The sequence below is a fragment of the Pleurodeles waltl genome, chromosome 3_1 (genome assembly GCF_031143425.1).
Source record: "Pleurodeles waltl isolate 20211129_DDA chromosome 3_1, aPleWal1.hap1.20221129, whole genome shotgun sequence".
NCBI lineage: Eukaryota > Metazoa > Chordata > Amphibia > Caudata > Salamandridae > Pleurodeles > Pleurodeles waltl.
Genome location: NC_090440.1, coordinates 1,896,218,288 through 1,896,233,596, shown reverse-complemented (window position 1 = coordinate 1,896,233,596; position 15,309 = coordinate 1,896,218,288). Strand labels below are relative to the sequence as shown.

The window sequence follows — 15,309 nt, the reverse complement described above, 5'->3', positions numbered from 1 at the left end:
TGCAGGGAACAGACCCCGATATTGAAGTTGGTCTGTGCTGATTACCTGTAGTCTTATATTAGTGACTTTTTTCTCTATTCTCCAGCAGTATTTCCTCTACTGTGAGGAATCCAGAGATGATGTCAGTTGGTGTTAGAAGCCTGAGTAGCCTGCATTCCACGCCCCCAATTTGCCCTAATACGCCACACCCCCAGCCACACGCCGACAGAACAATGTTTTTAAACCCACTCACCCACTGCGGCCAACAGCACGAGCCGGGAGTGAGCAGGACATATAAAGAATGCAGACAATGTCTGGGCGCTGCTGAATTATGTCCCAATGCTGGAAAATGACACCAGGAGAAATTCAGCATCTTTCCCTGGTCCATAGCTGCTGGCAGCATCCCCTACTTTCCAGCAATGGATTCTAGACAGATCTCTTAACCCCCTGTGCCTAGAAAAATCTGACCTTGTGTAATGTAATCTGGTGTTCATGTAAAATGTCCTAATACCCATGGGGAAAGTCTGCACTATATAAAACTGCAACAAAAAATGCATATTTGTCTCCTCTGTGCTCCAGTATACCGAGCATGCAATTTCAAGAGAATTCACAAAATAACAATTGCTTAATGTGCATAAAAGTTTACCTAAGCTTTCAAACTTCTCCCTCGCAGTCTTGGCATAGGCGTCTCTGTTATGAAGAGCATAAGGAACAAATAACACTCTTTTCACCTGTCTGGAAGGCAAAAGGGATCGGGCAAGGAGAAAAAACACACACCATTCAGAATGCTGGTAAAAATGGCAAGTATTCCTAAAATATGCATGGTGCTTTTTACAGACAAACAAAGGTAAAATTAACATCAATGATAAGTCAATAAATAGCCAGGCATATTATCAGTAATAGCTGACAGAGCTTACACTTAATTATCTGAAGAGAAAAATAGAAATGTTTGCCAATATACGTGTAATGGGTGAACAGCTCTATCCATGATTAGTAGGACCACAGTGGTACACAAGCGGATGTATGACAGAATACAGAATGCCATTATAACGGATGGGTTTATAACACAAGCGTTATAACGAAGATGCCCTTACAACGAAAGGTTTTTACAAGGAGATTTATTACAACGAATATGCCTTTACAAAGAAAGCCTTTACCACGAAATGTAAGTATTTAACAAGTATAAACCATATATATATATATATATATATTATTTCTTCAACAGATGGACTGATAGCCATCTGACGGCTGCACCGATCCCATCTCGTATCTCCCAAGTCTCGAAGTCAATAAAGTCCAAAGCGCTCGTATTTAGTTCATGAATTTATTTTTCTTATACAGGTAATTCAGAGTCCCAAGTGAGATGTCTGTCAACGCGTTTCAGCAAAACGCCTTCTACTGGACAGTTTGGCTAGTCAGCCGACATCATTTTCATATAGCTATTAAGTCCTACATTTATTTCCATAACACTGTGATGTACTACAAACGCGGCGGCCATTTTGAAGTGTATAATCATAATTATTTAAATACAACAATTAATAAAGGAATGAACCTACATTGATGCCAATATTCACAGATAAGATCAGAGTTGAGATTAGACAGTCCTAAGGAATAAATATTAAATAATAAATATAATAGGCAAAAAGACAATAGCTTCCAATAATTCATAATGTTTGATCATATAAAAACATTAATCAAATAACAGGAACAATAATAGTATAAATATAAACGAAGAAACTGTAATATCGTATTTTTCAATATTTAAATTATCATTCGTTATATATACATATATTTATTAATAACTAATTAATGTCTTGTATTAAAATCATGTTTTGACAGTGACAATAGTTATGTTATAGTACTATGGTATATATCTGATGCCTGTATAATCAGATCTAATTCCTCACTGTCCTTATCTGTATATTAGGTGATTCCATAGACACACCTATAAATATGTTGTATTCAAATGAGGCCTTAGCATAAAGTGCAATGTGCTGAAAGACTAAACTAATAATAAGTGCAAAAGAGCATATAAAGTGCATAAAAGTGTTACAAAAACTCCAATTAAAACAACCAGATCTATTAATCTTTTGGTCCATGTCATAATCTAAATGTGCATATATACCTCTATGTATGATATTTAGTATTCTACATTCGCCAAGTTATAGGAGAATAAAATAAAATCAAACAGTCATCATCAATGGTACAGTACAGATCTGTATACGAACTTACTCCATCTAGATTTCATCAGATTGTAATATGAATTCAAACTAGGGAAAGTTATTCAGTCATGTCCATTTTACAGATTTCATCATGGCACGATCATCTAAGTTAATTATGATCTTCTCACCCATCTTCCCAAAAAGGGAATATAAATAACATACTACTAAATTAGCACTACTATTTTTAAGATTAAAAGGCATAGGGAGTCTCTATCTAAAAAGCAATAAACGATGTATTTTCATCTAAGATGGACATGGAGCTCAGCCTCAAGATTGTGCCCCAATGGGGACTCAGAACCCAATAATAAAATCATCTTGGATTCCATTTGTCTGAGCTCGAGCATTCTATTACCACCTCTAGGATTGTTTTTAATGTGTTTGATGCCATAAAAAGCTAAAGTGCCACATTCTCCTTTGTGTACTTCCCAAAAATGTTTGGCCAGAGGATAGGTTTTATCCTGATTTTTTATGGCTCTAAAGTGCTGTAAGAACCTAACTTTTAACTTATGAATGGTACTTCCAATATATTTTTTTTCTGGCATCCACATTCGATGACATAAATCACAAATTCAGTGTCACATGTGATCCGGTCTTTGATCTCGCACTGACGACCATCAAAAGTTTGGTATTTATATGTATTTTGAGCATACTTGCAGGCCTTGCAATGGCCACATTTCCAAAATCCCAAACTTTTTTGGCTCAACCAAGATGTATTGGTTTTTACTGAAAAATAACTTCTGGTTAGATAGTCTCCCACAGAACGTGCTTTACGAAATGTTATAGACGGATGGGTTTCTATATGATCATTGATAATGGGATCGTTCTGTAAAACATACCAATTTTTTTGGAGTATAGTTCTTAGTGACTTATGTTGTTGATTATACTGCAGGAATATTCTAGGTGCTGAATGTTGGAAATCATTGCTAGTCACTATGTTATTAAAAAGTAGCTCTTCTCTGCTTTTGTTCCGTACTCTGTGTAATGCATCATTTAAGATTTTTGGAGGATAACCTCTGCTTAGAAACCTGTCCACCATTGCCTTAGATTCCAACTCATATTGGTTTTCATCAGAGCATATTCTGCGGGCCCGCAGTAGCTGGCTATATGGTATGCTCCATTTAAGTGCATGAGGATGTCCACTATTGGCATGTAATATAGAATTACAAGCCGTGGGCTTTCGATATATAGATGTCTTTAAATGATTGTTTTCTACTTGTAGTAGGACATCCAAAAAGGAGATGATATCTCTATTATAGATGGCATCTAGATAAATGTTGAATTGATTATTATTCAATACATTTATGTATTCCAACAGCAGTTGTTCTGTGCCATCCCAGATAATAAACAAATCGTCGATATATCGCACCCACAGTATCACTTTATCCATATAGATGTTATTGCTTTCTGACCATGCCACCTCCTTCTCCCACCAGCCCATATATAAATTGGCATAGGTGGGAGCAAAGGATGCCCCCATAGCTGTCCCTTGTTTTTGTAAAAAACTTTCATTATCAAAGAGGAACAGGTTATGTGTCAGGCAGAATTGTAGCATCGATAAGAGCATATTAGTATGCTCCAAAAATTCAATGGATCGTGTTTGTAGAAAGTACCTACAGGCCTGTAATCCATATTGATGTTTAATGGATGTGTATAGTGATGCTACATCCATGGTGACCAATAAGTAGTCTTTATGCCATGGGATGTCGTGTATTTTGGCCAGAAAATCATTGGTGTCACGCAAATATGAAGGTAATTCTGTGACAAAGGTGCATAAAAACAGGTCCAAATATCGTGAGGTGTTCTCAAGTAGTGATTGATTCATACTAACTATTGGTCTACCTGGAGGATGGGTACATCAGTGTACATATATATAGGTTTATTTTTATGTAGACATATATATAGGTTTAATTTTACTTGTAAAATACTTAAATTTTTTGTGGAAAGGCATCCGTGCCGTGGTGTGTGTGTGTGTATATATATATATATATATATATATCAAAAATCAACAATATAAATACATATGTATGTGGCTGGGGCTCTAGCGATATATATATAGATATATACACACACACACATATATTTAAAAGCTGTTTACTTACTGGCACTATACTTATATTTCCCACGATTTTGTTGTAAAAGGTATCCGTTGTAAAAGCCTTTTGTTGGAAAGGCATTTTCGTTATAAAGCCTTTGTTGCAAAGGCTTCTCGTTGTTTATCCTTAGTGATAAAGGCTGCTTCCCACACAAGCTGCTTCATTCAAGTTTTTCAGTAAACATTAGATCGGGAGCAAATAATCGTTGTGCACAACTTGACATTCAGGGGTAGATTTACTAAGTTTTCATGCAATGCAGCACAGCAGCAAAAGTTGCTGCACTGTGTAAATACGACCAAGCAGAACAGCCCCATATCTATTATAGTGCTGTTTCTCTCTCCCAGTGTGTTGGCTCACTATAGGCTACCTTGAGCCAATGCACAAACCATTGCACCATAGTGTAACAGTGCATGAGTGATGTCAAGCGTTGATTTTGTACTGGAAGGGTACTTTTCCAGGTCAAAATACTACCCTTACAGAAAGTGTGACACGTTTCCCACTTTGCATGTGTGCTGTACAGTGTAGTGCGGATGCAAAGTTGGAAACATTTTGAGAAAAGAAAACTTTTCTCAAACTTTATGCCTGCTTTGAGGAAGAATTACTTTTGTGAGCAATGTCCTGCCTATCTTTTCTTTTACATAGTGGTCACAGTTAGGACCAGATATAGTATATGTTGGCACCTCTTTGTCCATCAACCTCCCCTGCACTCTGGGTGGACTGCCATCCACTATATTTAGAGGACTCAGCCGGCCCTGCAGAGATCTCTGTGCCTTCACAGAGCTACTATAAGTTTGCTGAGTGACCCCATATTTCATGAGGCCACTCAGAAAACAATTTTATTTTTCAGCATCAGGAGTTCGCTTTTGAAAAACAACATACTAATAACCTCAACTTTGTGGGACTTTCCTCCCAGAGTATGGGAAATATTTTTCTTTTTTTGCCCCCAGTCAGGACCGCCAGGGTTTCCCTGTCCTAAATATGGCGGACAATCTGATGTACTTATATAATTACACCAATGGCTGATGTACTTACACCGCCCTCCGCCACAACTTCATCAGGTGATGGGTTTAGGATTTCCCACGACACAGTCAGCGGGGGCACCATCCTGAGAAACATGACCCTGTGCTTGATTCTAAATAGCGTGGACAGACTCTGCCACCAATAGTCAGAATATCCTGCTACCAAACTCTAAATCAGGCCCTTACTCGCGGTTGTGTGGATGAAAATTGTTTGATGTAGGCAGGTGTCCGGTGAAAGGGCATCTCTGTCTTTAGTGACTAGTTTAATCCTAACGCGTGAGTTCAGAAGGCATAAGACTATTACAGAGAACACAAAGAGGCCCACTAGAAACTGAAGTAAGTGAGGAATGTGGAAAAGGCTAGGATGCCAGTAATAATGCAGTAGTAATGGGAGTACTCACTCCAGCTTCATCCCCAGTCCAACACTGCAGAGCACCTGAACTGTTCTAATCCTACTCACATTTCCAAGAGACCGTCTCCATTGTGAAGACAGATATGTTTGCCAGCAACACTTTTCCCTTTCACTCGATATTTATTACAGGAGCTTAGACAAAACATAGTATTTTGTAAAAATGTCATTGTTCTCTTAAATTGCTAAGATTTCGAGGGTCCTGTTATATGGCACATCTTGATCGCACAATTGATAAATGTGTAGGCTTCATCTAGCCCTGTGCAAGCTAAAGCATTCAAAGTGGATGTTGAGATGTGGATGAAGATGGAGTGAGCACACCCATTACCGATGCACTATCACAGGTGCTGTGGGTGCTGAGGAGAGATCTGAAGATGATCCTCCCTGACAACAAAATGAAGCCACAAGGATCTTCTCACCAAAGGGCATCTTCCATGGAAGCTGATAATTAATTCTGAAGAGGATGGTATAGCAAGAACCACCTGGAGGCTATGAAATCAGAGTTGCTGCAGCACTGAGTACTCTGGTGGTAGAAGGAATAGGAGGACCTCCTTACGCTGCAAGCTGGCCATCAGCTATGTCTGGAGCACAGCGAACAGGTATTCAAGATTCAAAACAAATCCAGTCACTGCAGGATATGCAAATCGAAGGGGTCAGGAGAGCTGAATAGCAGGACACAAACAAGTACTGGGGGATTTGCAAGGCTTGACACACAGAGACTGAAAGTCTGTACATTAATGCATACATAAACACTGGGAAATGTGCACAGCAGGCAACACACCGGGGCCTGGGCGTTTGCGGAGCAGGATCTTTGTAAGCACTATGAGATTTACATAGAATGTAGAGTGGATCTGGGGTGGTGGTCTGTAGAGCAGGACACATGGAGACACTGGAAGAGCTGTACTACAGGCCACACATAGAGACTGACTAGGGGATCATCACAGGAAGACACTCGGGGATGGGCAGAGGCCCACATCAAAGTCCCTCATGGTGGGTGATATAAAATGTGCTGTATGGGGCATAAAAACAGACACACCCACAGAAAGCAAAGTCTTCACTTGCCACCAGCCTCTGCTCTGCATTAGTGCAGTTGTAGCCAAATTAGTAGCGCCTAAGGTTGGGCTTGTGCCTGAGAGGGACAAAATAACTTAAAACCGGGCCTATGGACGGAGAAACTGAAGGGAATTCTGAAGGGGGAATCACTTACAGGTGGTGAATGTGAAATATGCCAGTCGTTTATTTTTCTTGCCATTTGAATCATCTAACTCTGTAGCTCGCCCGACTGGCATCCTAGGCGCCTGGTCCTCAGTCATGAAGCATCTGTCTTGCCAGGCAGTGAGAAGTCCACTGCTGAGGCACTTGGAAAGGCAGGAGACATTGCTAGTGTTCTGGCATGGTCCTGTAACGATGCAGGTGTCGTTTGAACAGGCGCCTGGTCTCCTGTAGTGGAAGGAAGTTTCTCCTTCATGTAGTCCTTCCAGATCAAGTTTCTCTGAAGAAACTTGAGCTCCCCTGTTGCTCCCCCTTGTTCTGGGTCTCATTATGTCCTTCCTTGCTAGCATCTCCATTTCCATCAGCACATTGTCACCTACATAGACATCTTTCTTCATACAAACATTTAAACATTATTGAAGCATCCTTATCCAGCACACACTCTTGTGCAGTAACAAACCTTTAACCACAGATCATTAGGAGATAGCTGCGGGTGGGCCAGCCATTTTGTAACATTCTTCTGTTATTCCAAAATGACGTGTCTCTAATCTAGCCACGAAAGTTTGGGGCCGTCCTTTTCACCCAACACGAAGCTAAACGTCTTAGTACCAATAGCACATCCTTTCAAATCCAACCTGTGTAGATGCCAGTTCAAGAGGGGTGCAACAAGAGAAGAGAGCAGAGACGTGGAGCACAGCTCAGTTACCATATCCAGAATATTGTTTCGTTCATCTAGAACTCTTTCCCAAAATTCACTGACGCATGGATGTTTTCACAGGAGATGCATCAACTTTGCTTCAGTGCAAGCACACCTTTAACATATTGGGACTATTTTAGATTTCATCTTAACTAGATGATGAGCCGTAGTGTTTCTCCTCGTAACAATTTTGTGGAGTATCAGCGAATGTCTGACTTCAGAGAAACCTCTCATCACGTCCCACCGAGTGCTGCTGGCTGTGTTCCCCTGATGGAGATGGTGTTGACACCTTGTCACAGGCCCTATACCCCATGTTACTTGTTTCCTGCATCCACCTCACATCACAACTCTTGACAACATAGTTTCACTCCAGTTACGTCAGTGTTGATTGCCCCACGATTTCACCCAGTCCCTGCTCAGTGGCGAACCTCTCATCTGGGAGTAAGTTCTCCAACTCCCTGAGCTCTGGAACAGGCTATCTGTACAGATCTAGGTGCCCGAGCAGTCCCCACAATGGCGGCAATGTATGCATAGCCTGTCTCACATGTTTTTGCACTTCGAACCAGGTAGCCATGGTACAATCCGGAGACTTTACCCCCTTGTCCTTCAAGTATTCGGATACCTGTGCCAAAAGGCTCATGTTTATGTCTCTCTGAGTGTGCGTGTGCTTTTTATCATTGCGCTGATCCATTCCTGAATTCACTATTAGTTTTGCAGGAGGCAATGCACATCCGCGACTGCCAGTTCCCCTCAAAGAAGAGATGCTCCAGCTTTCCATTTCCACTGTAGGGTGCTTGTCAGCTTCAAAGTAGTTTTGACAGCGCCCTCCTCCAGGACTGAGGAAGTATTAATATACAGCTTAGATAATCTATATGATACGCATTCTCCGTGTGTCGGAGCCAGTTAGATTATTACAGCTAGGGGACTGGTGTCAATATAGACGCCTTGCAAACAGCGTTAACTTAACAAAATGGGGGTTTCAGGACTTCTTCTATGTTTATGCTCTGTTAACATCATCTGGAGGGTTGAATGGAGCAGGCGGCGAGTAGGTCCGGGGAAGTGTGATGGAGGCCGAGAGATGGGTTGCACAGAACCAAGCAGTGTTGTGCAGGTGTCATATGTAGGGCCTTGAAGGAGGACGGGAGGGATTGCTATGTGCTGCGCCCAACTGAGGATGCTCACTGCATTTTCCTGTATCATACCCCCTATTATCAACAAATAATCTTACAGTTATTACACTGAAACATTTCCAGCTCGAGCAGATATTCTACCTTAAATATGTTATTTCGCGAGTAAATCTGAAGAAGTCTCTCCCATGAATTAGAATAGCTGAGGAAGGAATGATTGTTAGCCCATACCACAGTGGTCTGGTTTGACTCTCCCATAGGCCTTCCCTGCATGGATGACATTTCTGCACCCTTACGGCCTATTTTATCGCACTATACAGACTGAACCTCATCTGCTCAGTTTAGTTTAAGTCCCAGGTCACAATTCAGCAGGAACTCCCATAGCATTAACCATTTTCTTAAACTCTGCTTCTGCAAACACAATTTTTTGTTTTTAGAAAATTAACTTACAAGATAATGAACGGTGTTCGCGGAAACGGTCTTTGATAATTTTATATTTTAGCTGCAGAATATTCGAAAACAATCACGTTTTGATATGCTTCCCACTGCTTCTGCAGTGTGTCAGTTTGAAGCCGATTGTTGGAGAAGCGGAATTGAAGATAAACCTGGCCAGTTATGGAAACACGGGGTAAAATCACTTTCAGGTCAGTGAACACAAAGGGACCATGCGGTGCGCGGTCTGCCGAGCTTCGCACATGGTTTTCAGATCTGGCAATAATTGTCACTATGTTCAGTTAATGGGCGTACCCAAGGCTACACCTAGCACCAAAGGGGACTAAGGGTCGACTAAAAGCGTCCATCCCTCCATCCTTTGACTGCCTAATGTCACAAATATTTCTTGAGAGTTATACCAGGCCGAAACGGGCGTTGGAGCCACAGAAATAAAATGGTGGTTTATCTCTGAACAAGAGTCAAGTGATCAATCTCTATCCGTTCCATTCGGAGTTTCGACCTGTCAATCAGGGAGTTCCCAGAAGTTTGCTTGAGGCCACTAGGTGCACTGATCCACAACCATGACGTCGTCTTCATGAATTGTGCGGACTTGGTGTATTCAGCCACACCAGCCCCATATGAGAACGTCCATCTGTGCATCAACACAATTACCATCTGGGTGACCTCAAATTCCCTTAAGTTCAATTATTATAAGACTGAGGTGTTTTGCAATTCTAGGAACAAGAGTCATCCTTTAATCCCTGCTGACTTGCTGGCCCGCCTAGGCTCAGATTCCGTCAAGGGCATCCTTAACAGTCAGGAACCTAGGGTTCCATTTTAACAGCGATCTGTTTTCGGCCTCTGAAGTCCATAGGTTAGCTGCACCTGCTTTTCATTATTGAAAATGTGACAGAAGTTCCTTCCACTACTTCATGCATCACACCACTCACTAATTATTCAAGTCAACATCTTCAGTTAGCATGACTATGGGAACTCCCTATTTTTGGGTTCTCCAAACTATTTAATCCTGGGCTTGTACAGTATTCAGACTGCGACTGCACGGTTGGCTTTCTCTCTTCCTCGATCATTTTTGCCCACCGTCACTCTCAGCAAACTGCATTGGCTTCCTTTGTCGAAAAGGATTTTCTTTAAGTCCCTGTGGATTGAGAGCTATCCACTGTCTTGGCCCAGTGTATCCACAGAATGAGTTTTGTCGTTACCACCCTGCTCTGTGATAATACTCCTCTGAAGCAAATCTCCTTTGGTCTAGATCAGTGGTTCCCAAGCTTTTGACTTCTGTGCACCCCCACTTTATTATTACTGGAACCCAGGGACCCCCACTGTGTCATTATTGGAATCCGGGGCCCCCCCCCCCCCCCCCACTGAGTCATTACTGAGAGCTGGGGACCTAATCTGTTAATGTTTTTCAATTTTCTAAGCAGTCGCGGACCCCCTGAGTAGGCTTTGCGGCCCCCCAGGGGTCCATGGACCACAGGTTGGGAACCACTGGTCTAGATACAAGCCGAGAGGATTAGGCGGCAGAGCATTCATTGTACAGGATTCCCTTTTGTGGAATAACTTGCCTCTCTCTACTTGGTCTCTGACCTGAGCCAATTCAGGAAGTTGCTTAAGACTTGGCTATATACTCTATAATCCTGCATTTAGCTTTGGGAATGAATGCTATTACATAGCGCCAGGACACCTACTTAATTCATCATCACCATTTAGCTTTGGGAATGAATGCTATTACATAGCGCCAGGACACCTACTTAATTAAATCACCACGCTGTACACATAACTAAATAAATAAATAAAACATTAGATTCCTGAGGCAGGGATTCACTGAAGCCAAGTGCCTCATTAAGTTTACAATGTGTACTGGGAAGGAAATACCCTGGAACAGGAGCAATGTTACTTACTACTTGGCATTCTGCTTGCAATGCAAAAAAAGATGGGGAAACAATATGCACTGGTATGGTTTTGCACCACTTTTCTCATTTGTGTATAGGTCTCAATGACCACCAAAAATTGGTCCATCAGCTGTAGTTAATGCCACTAGGTGACTGCAATGGAAAGCAAAATTGATTTGCATTGGTGGAAATGTGGCTTACTAAGAGATCAATGAAAGCTGGTGGACAAGATGAAGAAGACTGAGGAAGTTACATAATCACTATGTGCCAAGACTGAAAATTTGCAGCAACAAGTGAGAAGCTCAAAGGAAGGGTGCACTTCCTACTGTACATAGTGGAGGAGTCAGGGGGCTATTACTGGTGTAACAACATACATGTCATTAGTTTACCTGAAATGACTGGAGGTGCACATGGTTGCATATATGGAAGGGTGTGTGATCAGGAAGGATCAGGCCCTTTCTGTCCTTGACAATGGTAGTACAGCAACATGTAGAATTATTTCTGATGGTGAAGTGGAGATTAAGGGAGGCAGAGGTGAAATATATGCTACTGTTTGCTCTGCGTCTTAAAGTGCTCTTTGATGACAAGGCACTTTTTTTACTGAACCCGTAGCAGTCGGAGCCTAAGCTGAAAAGAAGGGTATGGGTCAGAATTGAGTGCCTCCGTTGAGACCACAGTTCTTCGAAAGACAGAGGAAGAGAAACTTAAAACCTCAAATCCACCTTTAAATGAACAGTATCTGGAGAAAGCTCTAAAGAAACAACTGTCAGTGGTGGTGACAACAGTGGCAGCAGATGAGCTGATGAACTGTGAAAGTGGTGGGGTGCAAATATCCACCAGAAACTTCAGGGTGAAGCGAGTAAGCCAGACCTCTCCTAATAGATCAATCAATCAATCAATCAATCATTAAACTTGTAAAGCGCACTACATACCCGCAAGGGTCTCAAGGCACTGGGTAAGGGAGGGGGGGGGGGGGGGATGCTGCTACTGCTTGAAGAGCCAGGTCTTGAGGTGTCTTCTGAAGGTGAGCAGGTATTGGATCTTCCTTAGGTCGGTCGGGAGGGTGTTCCAGGTCTTGGTGGTGAGGTAGGAGAAGGATCTGCTGCCAGAGGTCTTTCGTTGGATGCGGGGGACGGAGGCGAGGGCGAGGTCGGAAGAGCGGGACTGTCGGGTGGGGGTGTAGAAGCTGAGTCTGTTGTTCATGTAGGCAGGCCTGGTGTTGTGGAGTGCTTTGTGTGCGTGGGTGAGGAGCTTGAAGGTGATTCTCTTGTCGATGGGGAGCCAGTGCAAATCTCTCATGTGGGGGGTGATGTGGCTGCGGCGGGATATGTTGAGGATAGGTCGGGCGGAAGCATTTTGGATGCATTGGAGGTGTTGCAGGTGTTTGGACGGGATGCCTGCGTACAGTACGTTGCCCTAGTCGAGCCTGCTGCTGACGAGGGCCTGTGTTACTGTTTTTCTTGTTTCGGTTGGGATCCCCTTGTATATCCTGCGGAGTATGTGGAGGGTGTTGTAGCAGGAGGAGGAGATGGCGTTGACCTGTTTTGACATGGAGAGGGATGAGTCGAGGATGAAGCCAAGGTTGCGTGCATGGTCAGTTGGTGCCGGTGGGGTCCCCAGCGAGGTTGGCCACCACGAGTCGTCCCAGGCGGAGGGGGTGGGCCCAAGGATGAGGACCTCCGTCTTGTCTGTGTTCAGTTTCAGGCGGCTGTCTCTCATCCAGTTGGCGAAGGCCTTCATGCCCTCGTGTAGGTTGGTTTTGGCGGTGTCTGGGTCCTTGGTGAGGGAGAGGATGAGCTGGGTGTCGTCGGCGTAGGAGATGATGTTGAGGTTGTGTGGGCGGGCCACTTGAGCGAGGGGGGCCATGTAGATATTGAACAGCGTCGGGCTGAGAGATGAACCTTGGGGTACGCCGCAGATGATATTGGTGGCTTTGGATTGGAAGGGGGGGGAAGGCGGACTCTCTGGGTTCTGCCGGAGAGGAAGGATGTGGTCTAGTCGAGGGCTTCCTCTTGGATCCCTGCTTCGTGGAGGCGGGTTTTCAGAGTGTGGTGGCAGACTGTGTCGAAGGCGGCTGACAGGTCAAGGAGGATGAGGGCTGAGGTTTCTCCATTGTCGAGTTGGCTTCTGATGTCGTCTGTGGCGGCGAGGAGGGAGGTCTCGGTGCTGTGGTTCTGTCTGAATCCGGACTGGGAGGGGTCGAGGATGTTGTTGTCTTCGAGGTAGCGGGTCAGTTGTGTGTTGACGATTTTCTCGATGACCTTCACCGGAAAAGGGTCCGCCTTCATTTTTTTGAGAAGGGCATTGATTTCAGCGTGCTTCCAACTTTCCGAGAATTTTGCTGTTTCGAAGGAGGTGTTGATGACTTTCCGTAGGTGGGGTGCGATGGCTGTGTCTGCTTTGTTGTATATGTGGTGTGGGCACGGGTCTGATGGTGATCCTGAGTGGATGGAATTCATGGCCCTGCGTTTCTCATCGTCGTTGACGTTGGTCCATGAGGTCAGGTGATTGGTGCGGGTGGAGTTCATGGAGGAGGAGATTGGCGTGGTTGGGGTGTTGAAGCTGTCGTGGATGTCAGCGATCGTCTGGTGGAAAGCGGTGGCTAGTGCGTCGCACAGTTCTTGGGAGGGTGGGATGTCGTTGACGGTGGCGTTGGGGTTGGAGAGTTCTTTGCTGTCGTGGGCGTCGTTTTCCAGGTGGGTTTTGAAGGAGGATCTCTTGGCTAGCCTGAGGAGTTGGTGATGTCTGCGTGTGGCGTCCTTGAGTGCTGTGTGGCTGTGCGTTCGTGGAGCCATTTCTTCTTGAGATTACGGCAGTTGCGCTTGGAGGCTGTTGGTGAACCAGGTGGCTTTCTTGCTGGTTTGGTTGTTGGTGGGCTTTTTGAGCGGTGCGAGGTGGTTGGCGCAGTCGATGATCCATTGCCTGAGGTTGTGGGTGTCGTTGTCAGGGTCGGTGGGGTCTGTGGGCGGTCTCTGGGCTAGGGCGTTGGTCAGCTGGTCTTCGGTGACTTTGCTCCAGCATCGACGGGGTGGTCGTTCGGTGTGGTGGTGTTTGATTTGTTTCTTCAAGGTGAAGTGGATGCAGTGGTGGTCAGTCCAGTAGAGTTCGGTGGTGCGGTTGAAAGTGATGTGGTCGCTTGTGGAGAAGATGGGGTCTAGAGTGTGGCCGGCGGCGTGGGTGGGTGTATTGACAAGTTGTCTGAGACAGAGGTTGGCGAGGTTGTCGATCAGGGTGGTGGAGTTAACGTTGTTATTGTTTTCGCGGTGGAAGTTTAGGTCCTTAAGGAGGTTGTAATCGTGGAGGTTAGTGCGTGGGTGCTGGTGAGGTCGGCAATGGCGTTGCTAAACAGAGCCCTGGGTCCAGGGGGCCTGTAGACGAGCGTGCCTCTGAGGGTGGTGTTAGGGTTGGTGTGGATTTGGAAGTACAGGAGTTTGGCGGATTTGAGGGTGTCGTCCAAGTGGGTGTGAACTTCGATGGTGGCCTTGTGGACGATGGCTATGCCTCCTCCGATTCCGTTGACGCGGTCCCTGCGGGAGATCTTGTTCCCGTGCAGAATAGCTATGGCGATGTCAGGCATCGAGGATTTGTTCCACCAGGTTTTGGTCAGGAAGGCTATGTCGGGGGTGGTTGTGTCGAGCAGGTCCCAGAGCTCGATGGCGTGCTTGAGTGCGGAGCGGGTGTTGAGGAGTATGCAGTGGAGGTGGTTGATTTCGGTCCTGGGAGGTTAGTAGGCTCTGTCGCATGTGAAGCTGAAGGTGCGGCAGGAAAAGGGTCCGTGTGTGCGTTTCGGAGCAGCCTGGAAGCAGGTGGTACCCTCGACCGTTGTTGAGTGCGAGGAGGGTGCTGGCATCGTAGTGAAGTCTGGCGGTGTGGCTGTTGTGGGGTCCAGGGGTTCTGGCGCTGGGCGAGGTCCAGGCACGGTCGGGCACAGACGGGCTTGCCCCCTGCGCAGTTGCGCAGCGACTGCCATTAAGAAGGGGGGGGGGAGGGAGGAGCAGCTGGGAGGCAGGAGGCATGGGCAAATGGGGGCACGAGGGGGGCGGGGCCACAGGGACACAGCGGCGGGAGAGCGGAGTGGGAAAAGCGGTAAAGAAAGCGTAATGAAAAAAACAGGCAAAAAGTGCAAAAAGAGATTACAGATTGGAAAAACAGAGAAAACAAGGAAGATAGAAAAAAAGAATAAAAGACACACTGGCGCTTAACACTAGA

General features: G+C 44.9%; 1 protein-coding gene across 4 annotated transcripts in view; it reads right to left on the bottom strand.

The window, feature by feature from the left end:
* The window catches only part of LOC138285719 (alpha-aspartyl dipeptidase-like), a 161,653-nt gene that overhangs the window by 94,933 nt on the left and 51,411 nt on the right, over positions 1-15,309 (bottom strand). For all 4 annotated transcript variants that reach the window (XM_069226030.1, XM_069226029.1, XM_069226028.1 and 1 more), the window contains one exon: positions 626-714. In XM_069226030.1, the coding sequence (XP_069082131.1) occupies positions 626-714 (89 nt within the window). The remainder of the gene's footprint in view (positions 1-625; positions 715-15,309) is intronic.